The sequence below is a fragment of the Stegodyphus dumicola genome, chromosome 6, assembly GCF_044657685.1.
Source record: "Stegodyphus dumicola isolate Sdum_Otavi_A_Nest chromosome 6, ASM4465768v1".
In the NCBI taxonomy this organism is placed as follows: domain Eukaryota; kingdom Metazoa; phylum Arthropoda; class Arachnida; order Araneae; family Eresidae; genus Stegodyphus; species Stegodyphus dumicola.
Genome location: NC_140773.1, coordinates 143,406,624 through 143,434,327, shown reverse-complemented (window position 1 = coordinate 143,434,327; position 27,704 = coordinate 143,406,624). Strand labels below are relative to the sequence as shown.

General features: G+C 33.1%; 1 protein-coding gene across 1 annotated transcript; it reads right to left on the bottom strand.

Annotated features, from left to right (window-relative positions):
• Nucleotides 1–2,717: 2,717 nt before the first annotated feature.
• Nucleotides 2,718–27,704, bottom strand: mRpS34 (mitochondrial ribosomal protein S34). Its single transcript, XM_035353469.2, has 3 exons — nt 27,452–27,704; nt 27,253–27,295; nt 2,718–3,144 (listed from the first exon to the last, which is right to left on the bottom strand). Exons 1-3 carry the CDS (start codon nt 27,641–27,643, stop codon nt 2,822–2,824), a joined length of 558 nt encoding a protein of 185 aa, XP_035209360.1. The 5' UTR covers nt 27,644–27,704; the 3' UTR covers nt 2,718–2,821.

Below are 27,704 nucleotides of genomic sequence, written 5' to 3'. Positions count from 1 at the left end.
TCTTAGCCCAGAACAGGTTTTTAATATGGACGAGATTGAACTTTTTTGGTGATGTTTGCCAAGAAAGACATTTGTGACAAGTGAAGAAAGTGCACCATCAAGGGTGAAGGATGCTACAGAAAGAGTTACCATTTTAGTATGCAGCTGGAACTTGCAAATGTAAACCAGAGGTAGTGGATAAGAGAACTAATCCCAGAACTCTGAAAGAAGTAAAATCCTTACCTGTGATTTACAGGAGTAATAAAAATTCCTGGTTCACAAAACAACTTATGACTGAATGGTTCATGGAGCATTTCATTAAAGAGGCTAGAAGGCATTGTAATAGTGTGGGGTTACCATCAAATTGCAAGATTTTACTATTGTTAGACAACTGATCTGCACATCCAGATGCAACTATTTTAACATGTGATAATGTCATGGCCCTTTTTTGTTTTCAAATACTACATCATTGATCCAACCAACGGATCAGGGCATAATACAAAGTAATCAATCATAATACAAAGTATAAATCAGAGTTTCTGAAAAAAATTCTTTCAAGTGACCATTCTATTCCACTTTGTGATTATATATATATATATATTTGTTAAACTGCATTTATTTGTTAGCTGAATCATAGAATTCTATTTCCCAAACAATATTAGGGAATGCCTGACGTAATGTATGGCCATCTACTCTGTTTGTTAACCTGAGAGTGATGACGATTTTTGTGGTTTTAGGGTCAGTACAGCAAGGATTAAAGCAAGAGAATTGCTTTTATTTTTGAAAGAAAAAATAAATGAGGAGGCTTTGCAGGAAGAAGATATTGTTGAATGGATGATGTGTTGTTCAGATGAGCCAACGCTGGCATATCAGATGACTGATGATGAAATCATTGGCTCTGTTTTAAACTCACCACAGCAAGAAGACAATTTTGACACAGACACAGATAGTGAATTTGATAGAAGTGAGAAAATATCTTTTAATGAGAGTCTGGAACTTGGTGAAAAATGCCTAAAATTTTTATAACAAAGCTGTATCACAGAGCAAGAGATTATGACTCTATAATTTACAAAAAAAAAAAAAAAAAAAAAAAAAAAAACTTACTCTGGTGCACTCTAAAGTTTTAAAACAAACCTCCATCAGAAAAATGTAGAAAAAAAATGAAATATTTTATGCTTTATTAATATCCCTTATTTTTATGTCTATTGAATACATCCCTAATGCTTATAAATATCCCTGTAAGCACTAATATAATATAATCAATAATACTAATATAATCAATTTGTAATACTAATATAATCAATTTGCACTAATACTAATATAATCAATTTATATATGTAATAATTAATACACATAATCAATTATTGTAATAGTGTATAATAATTTAATTAAATGTATAACACACCTTATTTATTTTGCTTTTTTAGTCTGAATATTACGATTTATCTTTTCTGTCCTGAAATCTGCAAAATCCTAAAATCTGCACAACCTTTAGTCCCAAGCTTTGCAGATTTCTGGAACTTTACTATAGTACTCCACTCTGTTACTCAACTCAGTGAGCTCAGTTTTTTTATTCTTATATGCTTGTAAATTATGCATTTTTTGCTATAAAAATGATTGAATTATGTTGAGCTTATCTTCCAGTTAAGCTTTTTATGCCTTTAGTTAACCTGCGTGTTATAGTTTTAGAATTATCAACAATTTAAAAGTTGTTTAAGTGCGGGTAAGCCTAACTCTTTTACCATAGCAGTCATATTTAGCAATCTTGCTTTAAGCAAGAAGAAAAGAGATGAGAACTTTGGCGAACGCTGTTTCCTCCAGTCCGTGAGGACATACTAATGACAACAGTCATATTTGTTTACATTTGAAACTTAGAGGAATAGTGGATTTGTTGCCAATTTGGAGAAACTAAGCTTCGCAACAACAAAGTAACATCTACTTTTATTATTGCTAGTTAAATTATGCTAAATCCATTCTGGAATTATCATTTAAGTTATTAAATTATCTTACATATTGACTCAGCATAGCGCTCACAACAAATTAAATCAGTTTCTACGCCTTCAATGTCTTTTTGCCGAGCGAAACTAAAAGTAAACTTCCAGTTTTGTGCACAGAAAAACCTATCTTCTTGCCCGCTGGCCGAATTGTTTGTTTTTGCATAGAAACTATAATTTTAATTGTAAAATTTTTTTTAACTGTATTTGATTGTTTCATGTTTTTCTATATCTTTAAAATTTTAATGAAGGTATTTTGTGTTTTTATTATTTTTGCCTTGCCGCGAAGTGAGAACTGAATTTATTGAATGAGAAATGTATCTCTAATGAGTTTAAAGGCAATAAGTCAAAAAAGCATATAACTTAATATCCCGTAAAAGGAAGTCATGTGGTGCCCTCATCAATTTTTATATTTAATAATTAAATTAAAACATGTAAGTAAATTAAAAGTGCATTACTTTTATTTAACCTTAAAAGCAAACAGCTTGGATGTTTGTGTTTCTGCAGTTGCACTGAAGAGTTATAAGGGCCTTATTCAATTTTCAAAGTAAAATAATGTCGATAATCTAGACTTAAAATTTTTATTATATATTTCGTTTCATATGAAATTAACAGTGAAATGAATATTAATCAATATAAATAACTTAACCATGTGTATAGATTTTAAATTTACTTTTTACATTTTCAGAGAGCCCCCCCCAAGGAAATGTTTGTTTTAAAAAAGCAATAAAAACACTAAACAGGAACAGAAGAAATACCTATCTTTATTAGGTAAAAGATACTATACTAACTGCAACATCCCAGTTTCCTTTCTCACATGCCAAAAAAATAACAAAATATGAAATATTTTACTTAATTCCAACTTTAAATTTATCGGGTATTTTCACCTTTAATTTATAATCAGGAGTTTCACCTTCTTCAGCAATTTTATACACAAGATGTTCAGAAAGATTTTTATACACGAGCTCCAATTTAGGTTCCGTCACATCTAGGTTCTTGGCCTTTATTAATTCAGATAATACAGGAGGTAAGTCATCATACTTTGGCAGAATTTTAAGAATATCTTTGGTTTCATACTTCAGATATTTATCTTCATCTTCTTTGGAGATGAGGTGAAAATCAGTGAAACATGTACTATATGTCAGTAGTCGCAAACCTTCCAGTTTTCTACCTGCAACATAAATAAAAGAATCAATTACATGAAAATTGACACACAAGTTAACTTTAGTATGTGTAATAGACACGTATTTCTTATAGTGTATAAGATAGCGGTTTCAAACTGACAGCTCCCTAAGCAACTTGTGAAGACATTTCAATTATAAATTTGTTGCAAATACAATGTTACAAAGATTTTAAGATCTGAAGTCTGAGTTAATATTATTTAGATTGCCATTAAAAATATGTAAATGGATTTAACTAATTTAATTTGTGATATATATCTTATTTAAATATATAATTTATTAACTTTTATTCGTACTTAGCAAAAGTAAACAAGTTCAGTCATACATTTTTGACTAAGAGCAATCTCTTTTTTGGCAATACCTTTGTATGTAAGCAGCTTTTTCTAATAGTTGAAATTTCGTATGAAAAGAATTCAATTTAACTGGTAAACATGTAACATACACGAGAAAAATAATTCTTTCTAGCTTCTTTCCAAGGCTACAAACTTTATCAGAATCGAAAAGCCATAGTGACAAGCTTTAGTAAGAGATAAAGTTTATAATTATTTACATATGTTGTTTTTCTTACTTATGTGTCGAAAAAAAATTTAATAAATAAAAGAATATCAATGCAAACATTTTTATCCCCAGCGCGTGAGACTGTGTAATGGAAGTTCTAAAGATATGCTGTTTTTAAATATTTTGTGATACTGCAGTTGAGTTGAATTTTATGTGGTTTAAAGTGCAAAAAACATGACATTTAATAAATAAAGGTAACACACAAAACGTTAACAAAAGGTCCTTTGGGCATAATATAAAATCTGAAAGCTTTTGTATATTTTTTTCAAAATTCATTTATCATTCCAATGACAAGATCCAACAGGCTGACAAACACCTAGCCAGCTCTTCTGCCGATGGCGATAAGGAAGAAAGTCATTGTACACTATTAAGTAAGGATACTACAGATTACATTTAATACTTGCACACCATTATACTATATAGTTACAGATGCCATACTCAACTATTTGGAGAAGACTGTGAAGAGCAGTGGTATTCAAACTATGGGTCGCGAAAATTTATAGTGGGGTCGCAAGGTGGATAAAAATCCTAAAACATCCCAGTTCATGGCATTATAACTTAACCCGTAACAGGGGAGGTGAAAAAGTTGAACATAACAGGGGGCGTGCGGTCTCAGAGACCGCGCATTATAATAAATTTTTAAAAATCGTCTAATTAAAATATCATCATGATATTTCACTTAGATGTTGTTTGAACATTTTACTCTGAAAAGAAAACATGTTTTTATACTTTAAAGTGAAATTAAATTTTTCCCAGAAAATTTCCCCATAGCCTCAAATTTTTCGATGAAAATCATATGCTGCACTAAATTCTATAAAACTAAAAATAAGAATGCATCTATTTTGAATTAATTATTTTATCTATATTAGTTAATATTTAAAGCAAATTTTAACCGCAGAAAATTGTTTGTAGCACAATACAGAAAAATTTTGACAGTACCTAAAATATCAGTATCTCACTGATTTTCTGATAGTATACAATTTAGTTTTCGTCTTCTTTAGCATATTCATTGTATAACTTTTGCGTGCATTCCAAACAAACAGGGTCTTGGCAAGATAAACATAAATATACTGTCTTTCTTTTCTTGCTTGGGGGGCACAGACGACATGTTTTTCTTGATTTTAATTTTGCTTCTTTTGTGCACTGCTCCACATCCTTAGACTCAGCTTCTTTTCTTAAAATCCACTTTATCATCAGGCACAATTCTCGATTTATTCTTGGATTTTTCCCTCTCGTGTGTAGTAGTGGTTGGACTAATACTCTCGCTAATTCTTTCGAAAACACCATTCTGGTCATAACAGGGTTTTGGTTATAACCTTGGTCAAAATGTATGCGTTTACTGTACTCATATCTACTAACCGGTAGAAAAGAGCCATAGGCCAACGCGTTGTTTTCCTACTACAGGAATGGGCAGAACATTTTTCATCTAAAGCATCAACACCACCTCTGGTTCTGTTATAAAAACCAATTATTTTAGGTTTCTGTGTTTCCGAGTCTGTTTCTATCGAATGATGCAATGATGACATTAAAACTACTGCTCGCCTTTTTTTTTTTTTTTTTGCAGAAATTTTCTTCACAGTCATCTTCTTCACTAAAATCACTTCCAACTTCGTCTAGAATTTTTTTCAGTTCTTCTGCATAACATGGATCAGAAGGATAAATGAATCTCCGCGGACCTAACTTCAGAGCCATGTGTTCACTACTGCTGAAAATTGTAACACTGAAAGGGAGGTGAGGTCTCACAGACCGCTCAGACCGCTCTCTCTCTTTGGCAAGTGTATCCGCTTCAACAGATACACTTGCCAAAGCATTCCGATAAGAAGGGGTCAGAAAGAAGGTCACGAAATGTGAAGCTAGGGGAAGAATCCATTCACTTGGACAAAGCATGCAATAGGGATGATGGGAGGAACATGTGGCGCGGTCCGTCAGACCGCACGTCCCCTGTTACAGGTTAAGGTCAATGCTCTCAATGGCTGTCACAAAGTTTTGTGGCCGCACTTCCTCAAAGTTTGAATACTACTGGTGTAGAACATTAGAGAATAATTAATTCATTAATGCCATACATTTACAGAATGGTATACTTCATTTTCTCAAAACACAATTTTATGATCTTCAAAATATACAAGTTTGAAGAAATAGTACACGTACGTAGCTGATAAAATTATTTTAAATCTTTCCTCATATGGATAATGTGATGATCTGAAAGACATCGTATGATAATGCGAGATTTTTCAAGAGACCGTTTGAAATCCAATGCAAATGCAATTTGGAAGTTCTGGATATCGACTACATCAAACACACTGCACATTTCTGATTCTGAATAATAACCAGTGATAAAGGCAAATTGAATCACTGACTTCTGACACAGACAATAAATTCTCAGTTTGTAAGGGAATTCATCAGAATTTAAAAAAAAAAAAAAAAAAAAAGCAAGAAGAGGGAAGACAAAAGATTTCCTTTTTTAATTCTACTTTAAATAAATGACAAAAATTTCTTATTTTGGATAAAATTTTGTCATACTATCCATTTTCAAATACAAAAGCAGTATTAAGAATTTAGATGAAACACATTACATAACATTATACTAAAAAATGATGCAAGTATCATTGAATGCATACAAACCTTGGCACAAAACACCCGATAATACATTTATTTTGAAATTGTTCCGAGATCAATAAAAAAACATTTTTTATCACTGAATATATGCGATAGTTATTGACTATTTCAATATCAGGTTTTTACAACTTTAGTTTTAATTGCAACAGCAACTCTGCCTCAGCATACTACCCAGTAATTTATAATATTCTTCCTTATTTATGCCGTTCTAAACTTGTTCAAGAACATTTATAAAGGAAATTTTGGATCTCAGTGTTGGTATGGCAGTTGGTTTAAAAGACCCAAAAGATACTCTGTCCGGTAAGATCTGGCAACTGTGATGGTCAGTCTTAAACATCAATATTATTATAAAGAACTTGATGAATACAAGGCAAGACACATTATCTTGTTGAAACAGGATTACATCCCTGTCTTTGTTTGTATCACATAATAATTTAGAAAACGATGGTTCTAGAATTATTTCAAGAACACTGATGTATTTGGCTATTTATGAGATTGTTACAAATGTATATTTTGCCTACATACATCACTGGCAGTCATACATCTACAGGTCATAATACTGGCCCCTCCATGTTTGTAATGGACATACAAAACACTTCAAAGTCAAGAGGGAAAATATACTTTTTTTTAAGGGACTACTTTCTAGCCAAAAATAATTTGGATATGTTTGAAAGATTATTTTTGAGTGAAAGATTATTTTGAGTGAATACTTCATTTTTATCTTTTCCTCGTCCCCTTAAAAAATAAAAATGAATTTAAAATTGAGTTATTCATTTGCTTTTACAAATCATAATAACTTTGAAAACAAATTTACAATTATATGCAGATAAACTTTTTCATAATTGTCTATAACTTTTAAAGATATCTAAAAAATATGGAAATGCCTAGTACTTTTAGACGAGGCTCTAATAAATAATAGAAGATATGACAATAAAACTTGGTGAATGATGTCGTAAGATACACAGGCTTGGTCGTATGCAAACCAAGAATAGAGGAAAAGATATTCCATAACATATTTTAACATGTCTAAGCACACCATAAGAACAGGCATTATGGATTTTTCTCAGTAAAATTCTAGCATGCAAAGTTGTAACAGTTCTATAAAATACAGCAGTGAACTAATTGAAAGTTTTGTTCCATGTTTAGTGAATCTGGAAAAGTAAGTTACGACATGCTAAAACAAGTGCATGAAGATGAAGCCGATGAAGAAGATTTTTAAAGTGTGCTTATAAATGGTTTGACCTTTTTCAGGATTGATGCAATTCCACTAAATACACTCCATGTTCTTGTAATGATGTAAACATTAGAAACCAGAAGAAAGTAACATAGAAGGAGCAACAATGAATGCTTACACATACAAAGATTCTCTGACAAATTTATTGTAAAAAATCTACCAGTGTGTACACAGTACACGCAAGGCTCTTGTTAGCTCTTGGTTCCTTCTCTATGATAAAGCCTTCAACTCTCATCATGAAATAATTTATGGCTTGTAGAGGAGATGGAAACTTCTATCGTTTATTTTTAAGTTGTATAATAAAAACTTGACAGAAGGATAGAAAACTGAGCTTTAGGTAATACAAGATTAATCAATTATAATGGAGTTTTGATTTTAACGCTCTTTAAAATGAAAGTGCACAAAGGTTAATTAAAGAGCAGATATTTAATCTTTAATACAAGGCCTGGAGATAAAAAAAAATTATCACCGAAATAGTAAATACTTTTACACATGGAAAATTTTAAATTGCATTTATAATACCAGATGCATGCAAAAGTTTCTACCATTTTTTACTGAGAATGCACATTACATTTTCAAAGAAAAAATACAATCTTAATCATAAAAGTACTTTTAGCCCATAAATTAGGTAATTTTTTAATTCCCTGATCAAAGAAGGAGGACAACTTAAAGGAAAAGCTGTCAGTGCAGTTTTTGATATCATCAGTGTCTACACAGCACCAACTAAATATATGCTGTAGGGATTTAAATAAGAAGAAATGGGATCAGATGAATATGCTGCATGTGAGAGAACTTTCTAGCATAAGTTGAAGATTGTTTCTATTGCTGACATCCCCCCCAGGGTCGACATAGAGAACTCTGTGAAGCTACTGGCTAGATGTACCTAGGCAGTCTTGGTCACGGGTGTATAAAATTTATGAACCTAGTGGTTCTGGAGGCTCTGGAAAGGTCACTTATTGGCTGGCATGGGGTCTGGCATGTCCTAGAACAGATGGCTCTAGTAACCCGTGGTGGTGCCCGGGGACACTGGCTAATGACCCTCAGCAATGGGCAGCCTGAACGACTGGCAGGTAGCAAATCATAGTCAACGATCGGTGTCACAGAAGCGATGTGTCTTTCTCTCCAAGCTGTGAGGGTGTCATGAAGACCCAAGTTGTGAGGTTGAACCTCTGTGCCTGGTTCTAAGGGGCGAAGGAACTCATAGAGTGGTATAGAACTCATAGATATGAATTTTGTCTTGCAACAACATGATTTGTTACTTTCCATGGCCAATTAAAGTTTGTTTCTTCATTCAAATAAAGCAAATAATTACTATACCATTCAACACTGATAGTTTCACCAGGATTTAGCAATTAATAATATAACATGCCCTTCATATGCCACCAGATGCAAAGTGAAACCTTTCTGCTGTGGGTATTCGTTTTAGCAATCAAAATTTACAGCTGACCATGATTTACCCCTGAATTTCAAAGTTTAATGTTATTGTAGTAAATCCATTTCTCATCTGTTACAATCTTCCAAGAAAAGATTTTTTTTCAAGGCAAGCAAAAAGTGACTCGCAAGTGTTCAGACAATTCTCAATATTGCATTCCGTAAGCTTGAGTGGAATCCATTTGCCTATGTTTTGGATCTTTCCAAATGTGTGCAGAGATCTAATGATAGTTGAATGCTCAATCCATACTTATCACCCATTTTCTTGGTTGTCTGCCATGGATTTGCTTCAGGTATCGCTTTCAGATTATTGTTTTTGAATTCTTGCGGTCTTCTACTTCTTGGCTTGTCTGCCAGGTTGAAATCTTTCTTCCTAAACTATGCAAACCATTCTCTCACTGTATTTGCAGCAATGCTGTCTTTGCAATACATTTCACTGACTATTCTTTTGGCTTCTGCAACAGCTTTGCTAAGGTTGAGAAAGAATAGTATGCAATGTCGAACATGTATCTTGTCGGTAGCCAAGCCAAATAAAGTATGAACACATTTTTTGGAGCAGCTATGTGCCAGACTATGTACTTCTACCAAAGTTTCTCATCCCCTGTCCTCAAACAGCTTAATTATTTAAAAGTAGCGATGGAAACTTTAGTGCAAACCTCATAATATGCACATCAAATACATTTTATTTATTTCACTAATAAAGTACTCAAGTGCTGTAATTATTAGGCATACACCTTCAGAACTATTAGAAATAAATCTTCATTCTTAATTTCATTTCACATCGCATGAAATCTCAATTGAGTGCTCCCAAATTTTCTTTTTCAATTTTGAATATATTTTTTCAGGTTTGATATAAAACTTCTTATTTAAACTTCTTATCAAAACTTCTTTCTAGCTGATTATTTTTTCAGATTACAAATTTTTTATTTATTACAACTATGATATCCCGTTTCAGCATAGCAATAATGCACATAATTTGTATTAAAGAATATGAAATACATGATAAATATAAACAACAGGAATAGCCTGATATGAGCACAAAATATATAATATTAACCCTCTGAGCGGTGCAGGATTTTAGGTCTGTCATGAAGACCAGTAGTTAAACAGCATTTATTAATTGATTTTCTAAATTACTTATTTTAGTCTGTATTTTCATAAACATACCTTCATTAAGATGATATTTACATTATCAAAGAAAGTCAGAAAGCAAAATATCTAAAATTATAAGCTAATATATGCCAAGTAGCAAAACTTCTGATGACCAGATAAAGCCATTCATAATGCTTAGAGGGTTAAAAAAAATAGTTTAATAAACAATGTAAAGAGCCAAAAAAAAAAAAAAAAATACAGTATTCGTACTATTGGTGACCCTGTATTTGCTTTTGCTAATAAGTATGAATAACATGATCTGGCTTTGCTTATATCAGGATAAATCACCACATTCTCATAACATCCCTGTCACTATAGGGTCATCTTAAACAAAAAATTATATGAAATATGACAGGTACAATACTGCAAAGTTGTCAAGTTAGCTTGCTGAATTATGGTGGCGATCTGTTAACAATGTTAACAATAAGGATACATTTCTGATCATGTTGAGAGTATGGTGATTTCCTGTTATGTTTTTACCACCAATCCTCAAATTCCATATCACAGATTATGTTCTTACTGCATTAATATAAATATTAACGAGACATAGTGCACAATAAAAATTAAACTTTATTTAGGAACATCGCGCATACTCCCCGACAGCCTGCCTGTTTCGCTCTGCTCGCTACTCGTAAGAAGCTTCTCCTCTAGGGTTGCCACACTTATCGGAGGGCGCAAGGCGCGCTCCTTATCGCCATCACCACAGAGTTTCCCCCCTGTTCCTTTAATGGCTATTCAAAGGAACGACATAGGTTATGAAATTATCTCAGAGTATCCGAACTGTCGGGTATTTTTACATGATTACAAAATTAGAATATAAAATTAGAAAAGATCAAAATGAAATTCAATACATAACAAGGTATTGACACATATAATAAACATGAAATAACAAGAAATATGTTAAGATATGAATTTAAAAAAAATGTTTTAAATTGTTATGTAAGAAGCAAGTTTCTTAGGGAAGTGAACATGTCTTCCCAATCTGGTGACAGTTTGTGTCTTAGAGAGTTCGTTTGCAGATTTATTCTGCTGAACTGTCTTTAAGTCTTTATTTGTTTTCAGTTCAGGCAAATTAGAGTCCGAAAGCAAATAGGCTGGTTTCACACGGTCTATAGACACAGTAGATTTCAGACCGTTAACATCAATTGTGAAAGTTTTGTCCGTTCTAGAAAGGACTTTATGCGGACCTGTGTATGGTTGGCACAGAGGTGGCTTTACTCGATCGACACGTAAGTATACATGCGTACACGACTTTAAGGTAGCACTTACGTAACATTTTTCTTGGCAATGTGCAGATGTTGCTATTGGATTCAATTGTTGCATTCTATGCCTAAGATTCGTGATAAATTGTGTGTCATACGGAGATATCTTAGATGACGTTATCATATCACTAGGCAGCTTGAGAGTTGTGCCGTACACCAGTTCAGCACAAGATGACTGTAGATCCTCCTTTACGGCTGTCCGAATACCAAGCATAACAACTGGTAATGTTTCAGTCCAGTTATTGGTCTCGTGAGCCTTGAGAGAAGATTTTAAATGTCGATGAAATCGTTCAACAATGCCGTTGGACATTGGATGATAGGCTGTTGTTGTGATTCTGTTCGTACCCAAAATGCGCGTGAATTCTGCAAAAAGTGCAGATCTCATTTGAGAACCTTGGTCTGTTGTTATGATCGATGGGCAGCCAAAACGAGATATCCAACAGTTGAAGATGGCTCTGCAAATGGTTTCCCTTTTCATATCCGGGATGGGAATGGCTTCAGGCCATCTGGAAAATCTATCTATTAGAGTCAAAAGGTACATGTTGCCTTCTGATGGAGGTAACGGTCCGACGATATCCATATGGATTTCTGAAAAACGTGCATCAGGAAGAGAGAATGTGCCCAGTGGTGCTTTAGTATGCCTAGTAATTTTCGATTTTTGGCAAGATTCACAGGATTTCACCCAATTTTTGATATGACATTTCATATCGGGCCATACATAACGAGAACAAATAAGCTTCGTAGTAGCTGCAATTCCTGGATGTGACAGATTATGCAGATGATTAAAGATGAGTCTGTGAAAGGAATTCGGAACAAATGGACGAGGAATGTCTGTTGATATGTCACAAAGAATATTACCATCAGAATATTGGCACGGTTTAAAATCCAGTTTCAAAGATGATGTGTTGTTTTTGAGAAGGTCTTGTACCTCCGGATCATGCCGTTGAGCTTCCGAAAATTTTTTAAAATCCAAAAATGGAGATTTTGTTATGGAATCAATTTCGATTCTTGAAAGAGCGTCAGCAACGACGTTTTTTGAACCTTGCACATGCCTAATATCAGTAGAGTACTGAGAAATAAAATCTAAATGTCGCAATTGTCGAGGTGAACATTTATGAGGGTTCTGTTTAAAAGCGTATATTAACGGTTTTTGATCCGTATAAATTATAAAATTTCTGCCCTCTAACATGTGTAGGAATTTCTTAATTGCAGAATAAATAGAAAATAATTCCCTATCGTACGCGGACCATTTCTGTTGACTTTTACTGAGTTTCATAGAGAAAAATGCTATAGGTTCCCATGTTTGTTGAGACAACTGCATAAGTGTGCCGCCGATTGCGACGTCTGAGGCATCTACCCAGATGCTTAGCTGGGCTCCGGGAATAGGGTGTCTCAAAAGGGTAGCCTGAGCAATGGCATTTTTGGCAGCAATAAAGGCTTGTTAAGCATTCTCGTTCCAATTTAATTGTGGGGATGAATCCTGAACACGAGAACGAGATTTCTTTTTATTAATATAGCCTTCTAACAATTTTATTAAAGGAGAAAGAATATGTGCTGCTTTAGGTATGAAACATCTATAAAAGTTAAACATGCCTAAAAATCGGCGAAGCTGAGTGAGAGTGGTAGGTTGAGGAAAATCTAAAATACATTTGACTTTGTCAGGAAGAGGTTCAATTCCGTTTTCACTAAGGTGAAAACCTAAGAAATCAATAGATGTTTGACCAAAGGTGCATTTTGAAACATTTATGCAAAGTCCATATTCCTGAAGTTTGGAAAATAAAGCTTTCAAATGCCTGCAATGTTCCTCAGAATCTTTAGAGGCTATGAGCAAGTCATCGACAAAAGCGTAAACGCCTTCTAAATCCCGCGTGACTTCATCTATAAAACGTTGAAAAGTCGCAGATGCATTGCATAAGCCGAATTGCATACGGGTACTTTCGAATAAACCGAATGGTGTGCATATGGCGGTTTTGTGGATGTCGGCTGGGTTAATTGGTATTTGATGGTATGCCTTAATCAGGTCAACATGACTAAAAATTTTAGTACTGTGCAATGCAGCAGTAAAATCGGCTAAACATGGAATAGGGTATTTGTCTTTTATTGTTTGAGCGTTCAATGCTCGATAATCTCCTACAGGTCTTCATTCCAGACTTCCCTTTTTTGGAACCATGTGAAGTGGGGATGCATAATTGCTGCTCGAAGGTCTCAAATGCCCCAATTGCATCATAGCTTGAAATTCTTGTTTTGCTATTTTTAAGCGATCTGGAGCTAACCGACGAGGTTTTGCAACCACAGGTGGACCTTTAGTTATGATATAATGAACGGTGTTATGTTTAACAGGTTGGTTAGGATCTGGTAATCTAGTAACTGAAGGAAATTCTTTTAAAATTTTGTGATATGGTGTATCACTAAATACAGTTTTTACTGAATAAATGCTTGCATTTTTCACGCAACCGACGGTTTTAAAATGCGTTTTTAAATCTTTGAGACATTTGTTTCTGAGATCAGGCACCAATTCAAAGAAATGGAGAAAATCTGCTCCAAGAATGGGTGTACTAACATTTGCTATAAGAAAAGTCCATGTAAACTGTCGTCTTAATTTGAAATCCAAAGAAAGTGTTTTTTGACCATAAACATGAATAGTAGAAGAATTAGCAGTGAAAAGTGTTTGTTGGGACGAATTCCGTTTTTGAGAATTATTTGCTGGAAGTAAGGACACGTCAGAGCCGGTATCGACCAAGAAAGAAAGGTTTGTTCTACAGTCACGAACGAACAGGCGACGTGAAACTTGAGGCAAAGAATAAGTCGCCTCTATTCTTTGCTGGTTTCGTTTCCCTGCCATGAACAAGGTTTTGTACATTTGTCATCTCTACACTTTTTCCCAAAACGTCTATGATACCAGCAAACAGAATAATCTCTCCTTTTGGAATTGCTTCTTTCCTTATTGCGATCTCCGTGATTTGGCGAGCGACCACGAGAAAGAGAAATGCGATCAATACGTTTGTTTAATTTTTCTATTTGTTTAAATAATTTATCCTCAAGAGACTGATCGACTGTGCGAGAAACGGCACAAGTCCCTGGGGTTGGATTTACTTCTAAAATTCTGTCGGCAATTTCTGCAGCTTTATCTACAGTTAAATTGGAAACCGCTGCCAAAATAGACTGAACAGTCGAAGGCAAACGTTGAAGGAATAATTCTAACATTAAGTTATCAGGAACATTTAAAGATTCTGCTCGACGTTTCATATTTCTAAGCAAATCGGAAGGTTTTCGAGAACCTAATTCTTCTCCAGATAATAATTGGTGAATTTCTTGCTGAGAAGATTCTCCTGAACGATTTATTAACTCAGTTTTAAGCTTTGCATATGGATCAATAGGGTCTGGTTTCATAAGTAAATCCCGTACTAGTGATGCGATATCTGGAGGAAGATGAGAAACTACATAATTATATTTAGTAATGGATTCTGTGATAGGTTTGGGGGTGGCAAGAGCAAAAGTACTTTCACACATAATAAACCATAAAGATGGGTCTGATCGGTTATAAACTGGAATTTGGACGGCATGAACATCAGACATTGTGCAAGGTTTTTAAGCCAAAATAAAAGCAAAAATTTTACTAAAGAAAATGAAATTAAATGATAAGTAGAAAACAGAATTATAAAATGATCTATAATTAGTACTCATCTGTGATTCGGAGGATGAAAACCGATGTAATCCATTACTTCTGGTTTGGAGATCTTGAGTGATGGCTTGTAGTCAAAACCGAAAGTGCTTGAGAACTGTTCATACGATTTAACACAGTCCAGGTTACCATTATGGAGTTTTCCTGTTATGTTTTTACCACCAATCCTCAAATTCCATATCACAGATTATGTTCTTACTGCATTAATATAAATATTAACGAGACATAGTGCACAATAAAAATTAAACTTTATTTAGGAACATCGCGCATACTCCCCGACAGCCTGCCTGTTTCGCTCTGCTCGCTACTCGTAAGAAGCTTCTCCTCTAGGGTTGCCACACTTATCGGAGGGCGCAAGGCGCGCTCCTTATTGCCATCACCACAAGAGACATTAGAACAGAGTTTGTGAGAATGAAAAACAGGCATGGCTATCAATGTTATTTTATATCTGATTAAAATGAAAAAAAATGATGACTATTAATAAATGTGAAATAGAACTGCTTCAATTGTTTTTTAATGTGTTTGAAGAACAACTAACTAATGTGTTTGAAGAATAACTGCACTATTAACTATGATAACTATCGAAGGTTATCATAGTTAATAGTGCATTCTTCTGTAATATACCATAACTTAATATAATAATGTAATAAAAGGAAGTATGTATAACCTCTTTGCATTTATTTACTTATGTACTGCTGCTTTTGTGTAATTTAGTAATGTTACTAGTTTTTTTGTTTTCAATCATGGTTTATATGCAGTATGTCACTTATTGTAAGAACCATTTCAAAGTTTGTTTGCTTAATAAAAGTGTACTAAAATGTAACTTTTATATTTTTAAACCAGGATTCAGTTGCAAATCATAGGCATGACTAATACATTTTCTTCATAAGCAAAGAAGAATATTGAAGAAATAAAGTATACCTATGATTTTCAATATCATGATACCCCATTTTCAATGCCAATATCCTATTTGATTATTAAAAATGAAAAATTAATATTTTTGGTGTTCCTCAAAATCAGTCTATTCCTTCTTAGTCCACAAACCAAATTCTTATTAGTTAAAATATTTTCAAGAAAATATATATAATTAAAAAGTTTAAGATACAATACGATTACATTTTAAAGAAATTAAATATACAATGGACCTCAATCTAAGGGATGTTGTCAGGATAGATAAAGAAATAGATCAATAATAGGAAACTTCATATCCTTTCCATTACAGGATAATGCATGATAAACAGTTCTCTCTAGAAAGATATATTCACTGACTTGTTAATTCCAACGAGAAAACATACTTTTGACAACAGCTCTTTTCAACAGCAGTTAATTTTTTCGAAACATTCAAAATACAGATCTTAGGTTAATTATTTCAAGAAACAAAATATAATGACAGCTAATCTTTGGAATATGGTAACAGGTAGTTTGGCGACATTTTGGTAACGCGATAAAGGTTACTAGCTAGGGCTATAGCAGTGTACATGGATAAAGTCAAGAGTGTGCACAATGCCATTTTTATGCAATTCTGGGAGTTTTTTTAAGTGAAAATAGGTCGATGTGTACATGGATACCGAGTATGTGCAATTCTTAAAAACGCGGCAAGCAGTGGGCGATTTTGCACTTTCTCCCAATTTCGCACCTAATCTTCAGCATGATTAAACACTTTTGTTCCATAAAAGTTCTAGCATAAGCGTAATTCGGCTAGCAGATTGTTGGAAAAAAAATGTTGAGGAAAAAAAAAAAAAAGCCTTTACTTCGTGAAAACAAAATGGCATTCAAAACAAAACTAGCAGGTTGCTGTAGCAGGGTTGGTCGCGAAATTTTCGCCAAAAAATCGCCAAGTTACCATAATCCAAAGATTAACCAGAATGACATACTTTAGAACTTCTTATTTGTAATACTTTAAAAACAAACACATTTATAAGAGATAAAAAATAATATATTTAATAGATGGCTAACAGGCAATCTTGGGACTAAAATTTTTTTGTATAAAATTGTTTGATCCATGTTAATAAAAAAGATCTAAAACTTCTCTGACCAGATATAAGCAATTAATAATGAATACCCATTTTAAAAGTAGTATATCATATCATTACAAGAATAAATCAAGTTCAGAATTAGAAACTGGTTGCATTATAGTTCCTTAGATCTTTTAATATAAACAGTAAAGCATAATATTTAAAATAAATTGAAAACAGTCTCTAACACAAGATAAATATCAGTATCTTTAATATAGTTCACTCATATGTAACTTTAGTTAAATTTTGTTTCTTACTGTCCCATTATGCACCTGTCACAGTTTTCGGTGCCTGTAAAAGAAAAGTCACACATATGCCAAAATCATCTGTAGTCCCATCTAGTTATTGTGCATATGTGTAAACAAGAATAATTAAATGCACACATATTATTACTACAGCACCATCAAAATGCATGGCAGGTGCGTAGTGAAAAAGAACCCATTCCACTTCAGTTTTGATGGAGAACAACTTGGGAGATGAATTTGAGGCCCTCTAACACCTTTTCCCAAACCACCTGACAAAACTTCAGCTCACTATAGTATTTTGAATGTTCCCATGCTGCACAGATACTAAACAGTTACAAACATCCATGCCTTCTCCAGAAGTTAAACTTGGACCCTCATCATGGCAGTCAACATCACTAAGCATACCAATTAAGACAGCCATATATTGGTACAAAAAGTTTTATAAATGTCTCCTTATATATGAAGAACATGATATCTATGATTATCAAACATGTGCAGTAATTTTTAACAGAAAAGCTTTTCGTTGTTTTTATTTAGCACTACATTACCATATTTTTTTAAGTCAGCATTTATTTTAAACATGATGACAAAACAATCATTTTATTTTACAATACATTTCAAAATTGATTTTTAGTACTTATATTTATTTAGTTTGTTCTTGTTCGTTTTTATTTTTAATTCATAATGTTTATCAGAATGTATCAGTGGCTGACACATACTATAAATTTATAGTGCCCAATCTTTAGCTGCAAATTTAGGAAAAGCCATTATTTATTAATGTAGTAACCAAAGTAAGCTAACCAGATATAATGAACAGTTTTGTTCCTCCTTTTTAATTTACTGTTTATACTACTTTGCCTAACAGAAATTCTGCCTAGGATACAATAAACAGTATAAAGCTAAAATAGGTAAACTAAACTGCTGACTGAACCATTGTTCTATTAAGGATGCCTTGGCTAGGCCCTAAAGTAAACTAAACTACTGACTGAACCATTATTCTATTTAGGATACCTCGGCTAGGCCCTAGAGTAACTCCAGTGTGATTTTCTGGTAGTTTACAGCATAGGAACAAATTTAAACAACAGCAATTTAGTATATTATAGCATAGCACAAAAAAAAAATTCAACTGTACGCAGTTCAGATATTCATAGCAAGTTGTAATATATTTTAATACAGTACAAAGAAAAATTCCAGTAAAGGAGGAACTTCAGTGGATGAAGAGAGTTCAACAATGCTAAGCAATTTCAAGATGAATCCATAACAGTTCACGTCTAACAGGCGAATGGACAAGCTGGGATAAAACCAACACTGACATCACAAATAAACACTAAAAGTGACCTTAGCAGTTAACAGGAAATGTGGAAAATCTAAGGCTAGCAGCTGGCTGGGAAGGGAAAAACTCTTTTAATTGCAATACGAATTTAGAAGGGAATAGCCAAAACGAGAATCAGGAAAAATAAGATAAATGAAGTAAAATATTCAGTATAAAAATTTAGCAAGGAATTAGATTAAGTGCATAAATGACAGTTATCCCCAGTGATATTTGTCACAAGTTTGCAACACCGTGTGTTGATTTTCGTGCCTTTCAATAGCTAAACATTAGTTATTGGTGTTTGTTATGGCAGCAGTAGCACAAAAATAATCTTCCTTATTCTAGATATATTTTGATAAGTGGGTGACCCATGCCACCCACACACCTAATTGTGTAACACAAACATACACATCTAACACAGGGTTAAGGAATGGATCATAGACATAAATATTTAATTATTAACTTAGAAATTAATATGCTTATAAGGTATTTTCTCCCTCCTTTCTGCATGCTTTTACGGTATAACTGGAAGTATATTCGGCGCATATTTGGGAGGTCCAGGGTTTGAGTCACAGGGAGGACGTTGCACATTTTTCACATTTCCTGCATCAATAAACCTAATCACTCTAAAAGTGGCACACAAAATCAAAAGTGGTGGACAATAATTCATCCCCACCAGAATTTGGGAATTGGGTCTCCTCATTTCCAGTCACTCTTTAAAAGGGAGATATACAGTCAAAAGTCGTTAATCCGGACTCGCCGGGACTTCGGCGAGTCCGGATTATCGATTTTTCCGGATTATAGATCATCAGTTTAAATCTCGTAAGATGGCATGCAGAAATTCTAAAATTAAAAATATGAAACCGTAATTTATGAAATAAAGAACAATTATGATCTAAAGGGTATCAAAATTTGCAAAAAGAAAAAGCTTAATATTTATTTGTTTACTTTATTAAACATTTCTTTCAATGCAAGTTGTTTAAGTTTTGCTTCGTTTCATGTGATAATACTTTCTCTTTAATTCTATTAAACAGACATAATTTCTAGTTCAGTTACAAAGTTCCACTGTTCAAGTCCTATAATTGTTGTGTCGAGAACACCGACTAATTTGTCAATCGAAATTTTTTTGTTTTCAATAACCTCTGTTACTTTCTTCGCTATCGGAAGCGATTCATAATGACGAGGAACTTGTTTTAAATCATATCAAAGACGGAGCATATCGAGATGAAATACTACATTTGGTAAGGAATTATAAGCCAAATAAAATAAAAACATCTGCGCTGAAGATAAGGATAGTGCTGACAGATCAACTTCCAATTCATTATGCGCCCGCCGCGGCGTTCCCCCCGCCGAGCAGCGTGAAATTGATAAACAGATTTCGGATTTTAAAACATACTTTCGCTTTAGATCCTTTACATATTAACAAATATATATCGGAAATTCTATTTGATATAATCGAAAGTTTAAGCTTACTTTTATAAAATTGCTCTTACAGTCTGCAAAAAATAATAAGCTGGATCCAATTCGAAAATTAAGGAACAACACAATCATCAACATTAACTGAAATAGATAATTAGATAATTTTAGCTTATACGTCCATTATACATAAAACGCGCACGCGAAAACGTATTCTGCAGTTGCGCACACTTATATGCGCAGTCATAAAAGGTCTTACGCGCACGCCTAAACGCCTATGCGCATGTGTCAACGCGGCGCATGCGCAGAAAGTTTTTAGTTTTGAGGTCCGAATTAATGACTTTTGACTGTATAAGGTATTTTCTCCCTTTTTTTCACATGCCTTTGTGGTCTAACTGGAAGCACACTCAATGTGTACACAAGAGGTCCAGGGTTTAGGTCCCGGTGAGGGCACTGCACATTTTTCACGTCTCTGCTAAAAAAAAAAAAAAAGACTCTGTAAAGTAATGGGATGAATGTCACAAAACATGCAACAATTAATGGTGGGTGACTGCTATCATATCCACTGGCTGCTATGAATGCTGCTCGATTTTGACTAAAAATAATACAATATAATGAGAGAGCTAGGAAGTCAGAAGATTAGCTGATATGAAAATCACAATTTAAGTATAGCTCTTAGCCTGTTACTTTATCATTGCTATATACATCATAAATAAGAAATGAGGTAGATGGATTATTTACTTTTCTGATGTTTTTATATAACCTTCTAGTAATTTTAACAATAAAATCCTAAATTACTGGATGTGTCATTCATAATGAGTGGCTGAGTTTCTGATAAACCATCTACTTTTGGTAATATGGAGAAGAATATTGGGTACTTAAGTGTATTAACATACGTCAATTGTGAGACTGTTGCCAAGCAGTGCAATTTAGCACCAGTTATGGATAAGGTAGCAACACACTCAAAATCTGCATTTTCATTTTATGCAACTGCAATTGGTTTTCAATAAGTCATGTTCTGTTTTATGAACAGTGATAAAAATGAACTGTTATTGCTATATTTTTTTTGTTGAATTATAAAAAAAAAAAAAAGAAAAAGAAAAAGAAAAAAGAAAACTTCAGACCTGCCGTCTACAAAATAGCAATCAGTGAATTATTTTTCAAGGTTATAGGATCCTACCATAAAAAAAAAAAAAAAAGCATTAATGGACATTATATGCTAAGCTGATTATTGCCAACAAAACAGCAATACATTAGAACAATAATTTGTGAGAAGTTTGGACTCGCAGGGTTCGGAGGACGGCTTCCAGCAAAACTAGATGGCAAAAAAAAAAAAAAAAAAAAAAAATTGATCTTTGGATTATGGTAACTTGGCGATTTTTTCCGAAAATTTGGTGACCAACTCTGCTACAGCAACCCTCTATTTCTTTTTTCGCCGCCATTTTGTCTTCACGAAGTAAAGACATGTTTCTTTTCTTTTTATTTACTGAACAGTTTTTCCAACAATCTACTAGCCGAATTACACTTATGCTAGAAATTTTATGTAACAAAACTGCTTAATCATGACAAATATTAACTGCAAAATTGGGAAAAAGTGCACAATCGCTAACTCCTTGCGCGTTTTTCAGAATAGCACATACACATAAACCATTTACACGTCGACTTATTTTTACTTAAAAAAACATCCCAGAATTGCACAAAAATGGCATTGCACACATTCTTAACTTTATCCATCTACACTGCTATTTTCTCATAAATTACAAAAATTTGCACAAAATTGCAAAAAAATTCTGTGAATCTTTAAACTCGGTAAAAAGCACATATATGAAATTACCTGATCGCGAAAAAGTATATACCCTTTCCAAGGTTGAACATTTCCACGTATAAAATAAATAAAATATCCAAAAACTTTTACCTCTAAATTATCTATTACAGTCAAAAGTCGTTAATCCGGACTCGTCGGGACTTCGGCGATTCCGGATTATCGATTTTTCCGGATTATAGATCATCAGTTTAAATCTCGTAAGATGGCATGCAGAAATTCTAAAATTAAAAATATGAAACCTTAATTTATGAAATAAAGAACAATTATAATCTAAAGGGTATCAAAACTTACAAAAAAAAAGCTTAATATTTATTTGTTTACTTTATTAAACATTTCTTTCAATGTAAGTTGTTTTAAGTTGCTTCGTTTTATGTGATAATACTTTCTCTTTAATTCTATAAACAGACACAATTTCTTGTTCAGTTACAAAGTTCGGCTGTTCAAGTCCCGTTAATTGTTTTGCCGAGAATACCGACTAACTTGTCAATCGAAATTTTTTCATTTTCACTAACCTCTCTGTCACATTCTTCATGTCTTTATCCATTTTTTACAGCAATTCCACTTTTTGTTTGATGGACATCGAAACATACTTTCGTTTTGTACAATCCTTTGGGAGCTCCAGAATCGGAGATTCTATTTGACATAATCGAAAGTTCAAGTTTTATAAAATTGCTCTTACAGTCTGCAAAAAATAATAAGCCGGATCCAATTCGAAGATTAAGGAACAACGCAATCATCAACATTAACTGAAATAGATAATTAGATAATTTTAGATTATACCGTCCGTTATACATAAAACGCACACGCAAAAACGTATTCTGTGCTTGCGCACACGCATATGCACAGTGGTAAAAGGTCTTACGCGCACGCTTAAAAGCATATGCGCATGTGTCAACGCAGCGCATGCGCAGAAAGTTTTTAGCTTTGAGGTCCGGATTATAGATCATTCCGGATTATGGGTCTCCGAATTAACAACTTTTGACTGTATATTATAAACGTCACCAATGAATTCATACCGCAAACATTACAAATGGTTACAAATACTTAGTGTCAAATATTTAAATTACTTCCATGCACGTTTACTTCAACTGAAACGTATACCAAATTCCTACAAACATAGAATTCACAAAATAACTATCATTTAATTAAAATATCACTAAACCATGTACACGTCGACTTATTTTTACTTAAAAAAACATCCCAGAATTGCACAAAAATGGCATTATGCACACTCTTCACTATATCCATGTACACTGCTTTTTTCTCATAAATTAGAAAAATTTCACGAAAATGCATGAAAATACTCAACGTATTCTACTCAAACGTATTCCAAAATACCACAAACATATAACTCACAAAATCACGATCATTAAATTAAAATATAAGGAACTACTCTGATATGCGCCCTCAAGTCGCCAAATTTCTCGGCAAACATTTTTGGCGAGAAACTTCACGCTGCCATATTACTATCTAAATTTTTTGTCTATATTTCGAACTTTAAGCCTAAAATGTCTCCAAAAACGCGGTTTTCGCACATGCAAAAACTACGTTTTGAACACTCGATTTAAGCTAAAAATCTGAAACAAAAACAAAAAATTTAGATAGCAAAAACGTAAAGTTTTTAACCAAAAATATTTGACAAGAATCCATGCACACAGTGACATGTTTTAACTTGAAAAAAGTCTACGAATTGCACAATGTAGGCAACGAACGAATTTACAAACTACGCACACCTCGCTTTAATAAATTAGCATAACAACAATAAATTTCAAAGAATGCCATGTACACAGCATCCTGTTTAAACTTAAAAAAACATCTACGAATTGCACAATTTAGGCAAGGAACGAATCTACGAACTACGCACACCTCGCTTTAATAAATTAACATAACAATAAATTTCAAAGAATACTGTGTACACAGCATCCTGTTTAAACTTAAAAAAACATCTACGAATTGCACAATTTAGGCAAGGAACGAATCTACGATCTACGCACATCTTGCTTTAGTAAAATAACATAATAACAATAAATTTCAAATAATACCATGTACACAGCGTTTTGTTTCAAAAACAACAACGACAGAAATTCATACTAAATAACCAATTAATATAACATTCTACAAAATAAGAACAAGATTAAAATAAAATGCACTTACCATGAATTAATGCTTTTTCGAGCAGCAGAAATGCCAATTTCATACCGCCTTTAATATGCTGCCACGTAATCACTATCGTATTTACATGACAGCCAGACACACTCCTGAAAATTCATACTATGGTTCACAAATAAATAAAATCACAAATCCCTACTTCTATCATGCACAGGCATTAAAAATAATCTCCCAGACCCTCTTTCCCCACCTCCAAATACCCACTACCCCTCAACAGGATGGCCACAATGATATTTCCTTTAGCCGAACTTCAATTCAACAACTTCTTTATCTTTCCCTCCCATCTTCTCAGACACAGACGTGAATCAACGAGCTCCAGCTAAAGATTGTTCAACGTCAACAGGGTTGCCATAGAACACACAATCGCACCAAAAACCAGCGCAGAACACATATCGCCACATTTATGAAATTAGGGCGTATATCAGAGTTGTCCCAAATATAATTAAATTAAAAAACACTACTTAAAATATAAATAAGCACATACATTAAATTAATAAAAATTAGATTACAATCCTAATTACTTTAAACTAAATCATTGCTAATAACAATTTTCCAATAATATCATATTAATTTATTTACTCCTTACATTTAGAACAATGCATAAAAATAATATCCTCAAATGATTAAAAATACTAACTTACCTAATCTTCAGAATCTTCATTACGTGGCACACACACACTTCCACTATTTCACACAACACACAATGAAGCTTAATACAAAATAATATAGTACTACAGTTTTCCAAATTCCCCCCCCCTTTTCCGATTAAAGAACTGTAATTCGTCCATTAATGTCACATGACATATCTCATGATCTCTCATTTCCCTCACACAAAATAATGCGTAATCGGAACTGAGTACTTCTCACATTATTACCAAAGTCCTAGGTAGTAACCTTTATCACCTCCAAAATGTCGCCAAACTACCAGTTACCATATTCCAAAGATCAGACAAAAAGAAATCAACAAAAACCTTTTTCAAAGAGGGAAAATAGAGCAGGTTGAATACTGAAGGTTGATTAAATTAAGTGACATCAGTTCTTTCAGAATTCCACAGGAGTATGTGGTGCAACTTAGGTAAGTTGCACCACATACTCCTGTGTGAATTCATAATACCTATTATGAATTCACACAGAAATGATGAAGAGTTTAAATCAGCTAATGTTTCAAATATCATGTATACTGCATGATATTTGAAATCTGGTTTAACATATTTGTGATATTTGAAATTTGGTTTAATATACCTTGCATGATATTTGAAATTTGGCACTTATATATTAGTTTAATCACCTTAGAAAGCCAAATTTTCAGAATGCTCCAAATTCTGGCAACCATTTTCATCATAGCTCTTGAGTCAAGCAATAGCACCATTTTGGAATGCATTCTTTTTATTGTATTCAAAGTTCTAACAGTTTTTAAAAACAAATTGTGGTATTTTTTTACTTAGTTCAATTTTAAATATGTACTTGAGGACTTTGCTTGCAGAGGAAGAAACTGGAGTAAAAATTTGGTACTCATTTATTATCCCATCAACTATGAAACTGCCACCAAGTACAATTTAGAATTAATTATGGATAAGTGTCACATAACAACACACTCGTTACAATTGCGATTTCATTCAATGTAGCCCTGACTGATTCTCAATAAGATAGGTTTAGTTTTTATGAACAAGAATATAATTATTGGTTTTTTTTTTTTTTTTTTCCATTAATTTTTGTGAGAGTACATTTTAACGTGAGAAGTACATTTTGAAAAACAAGAGATTAAAATTTGAAACCTGCCTTCCATAGAACAGCAAGCAGTGAACTATTTCCAAAGTTATAGAATCCTAACATCATAAAAAGTATATAGTAATGGCCCAGAAGACAGTGACTGACTGGAACAATTACTTGTAAGAAGTTCGTACTCATAGCATTCTAAACAGAGCTCTCAGTAACATTAGAAGACCTAACAAAAGAGTAGAAATTGATGAAAACCTTTTTATGAGGCACAGAACCAAAGCAGATCAAATACTGATTACTTACTAAATAAAGGGACTCGGTTCTTGAGAATTCCACAGAAAAATTGGAGCATCTTTGGCAGGATCCCTGCTATATTTCATGGTTCAATGGTAGGTCTATTACAGTTGACAAGATAATACGTAAGCACTAAAACTTTTGCAGGAATATAGTATTTTGTTATAATATTGCTAAAAGGAACAACTACTTTGAATCTTGTTCAATCGGTGACCACAAAACTTCCCTCACACCAAAAGAAACAGAAACCTGCTTGTAAGTACATTAATTGACTGTATTTCAATATAAATACCAAATTAAAATGCAAAATAAAGTGTGCAGTAACATTTGTTTATGTAATAATCAATATTTTGCAATTATAAGTCAACATTTCTTTTCTTTCTTTTTTTTTTTTTTCCGTAAAAATCACCAGTTACATCATGGAAGTTGTGCTAATACATTAAGTATGTCACAAATTTGCACATTATAGATTGCCAATTTAATTTGCCAGTTCTGGCACCATGTCAAAAAGAAATTCAAAAACATCAGAACTAATAGTTAAAAATTAGTCTGTGAGGCCTTGCACAAACTACTATCTAAAGTTTTTCTTTCTATTATCTATTTCCTTTTCCTATTACGTTTCTTTGAAATTGCTGTAACAGCTAATACTAAACTGGCAACATAGAACTTTAAAAAAAGTGCCATGTGTTAGAGTTTTAACTATTAGTAATATTCTTATTTAGAATTTAATAGATTAGAATTACATATGAGGAACCACATACTTACAGTGTATGAAACAAATTATCATCTTCTGCCACTTTAAAAATTTTTAATACTAATTTGATTAAAAGTAATGTTATCGAAATTGGGGAAAGTGCAGAATTAAAAACTGCTTGGCGCGTTTTTAAGAATTGCACATACTCGGTATCCATGTACACATCGGCCTATTTTCACTTTAAAAAAAATCCCAGAATTGCACAAAAATAGCATTGCGCACTCACTCGACTTAATCCATGTACACATCGACCTATTTCTACTTAAAAAGTCAAAGAAAATTGACAAAAATTCAACTCTTCTTACTCTTGTAAAAAGCGCCAAAGAAATAAGTGGGCGATTCTGCACTTTACCCTCAAATTATTCCTCGTAAACATTTTCTCACCATATAGTAGTAAAATGATAAAAACATTACCTCGATATACTTCATCCACCCAAACTTTTCCATATACTAATTCCTAAAAAAAAAAAATGCAAAAGGTTATACAAATTATTTTCCTAAAGAAGAAAATTATTTTTAGATGCCACTGATTCATAAAATGTTTATTTCTGAAAACTAAATTTTTATCCACACTCGAAACAACAATTTAAGAAAACTTCAAATAAATTCTTACATCAGGGCCGATACCAATAACTTCTCTCAGAGGTACCACTTTTCGAATAACGTAATAAGATATTTCTGGATATTTATTAAAACTATTTTTAAGAACTACGCGTCCAACACCATAGTTCTTTAAGTTACTTAGAATTTCAAATAAATATTTTCCAACAAACCAACTTTTTTTACCTACTACTTTAACAGGCATTTCTTTATATATATATATAAATAAGACGAATTTGTTGTCTTGTGGTGCACCTTGACATTAA

Excerpts from the sequence above, each read along its gene's own strand:
- mRpS34 (XM_035353469.2), bottom strand. The coding sequence starts at position 27,643 with ATGCCTGTTAAAGTAGTAGGTAAAAAAAGTTGGTTTGTTGGAAAATAT. Across the intron at positions 27,296-27,451 it reads TTATTGGTATCGGCCCTGAT|GAATTAGTATATGGAAAAGT; the intron begins GTAAGAATTTAT and ends TTTTTTTTTTAG. Across the intron at positions 3,145-27,252 it reads GGTGGATGAAGTATATCGAG|GTAGAAAACTGGAAGGTTTG; the intron begins GTAATGTTTTTA and ends TTTATGTTGCAG.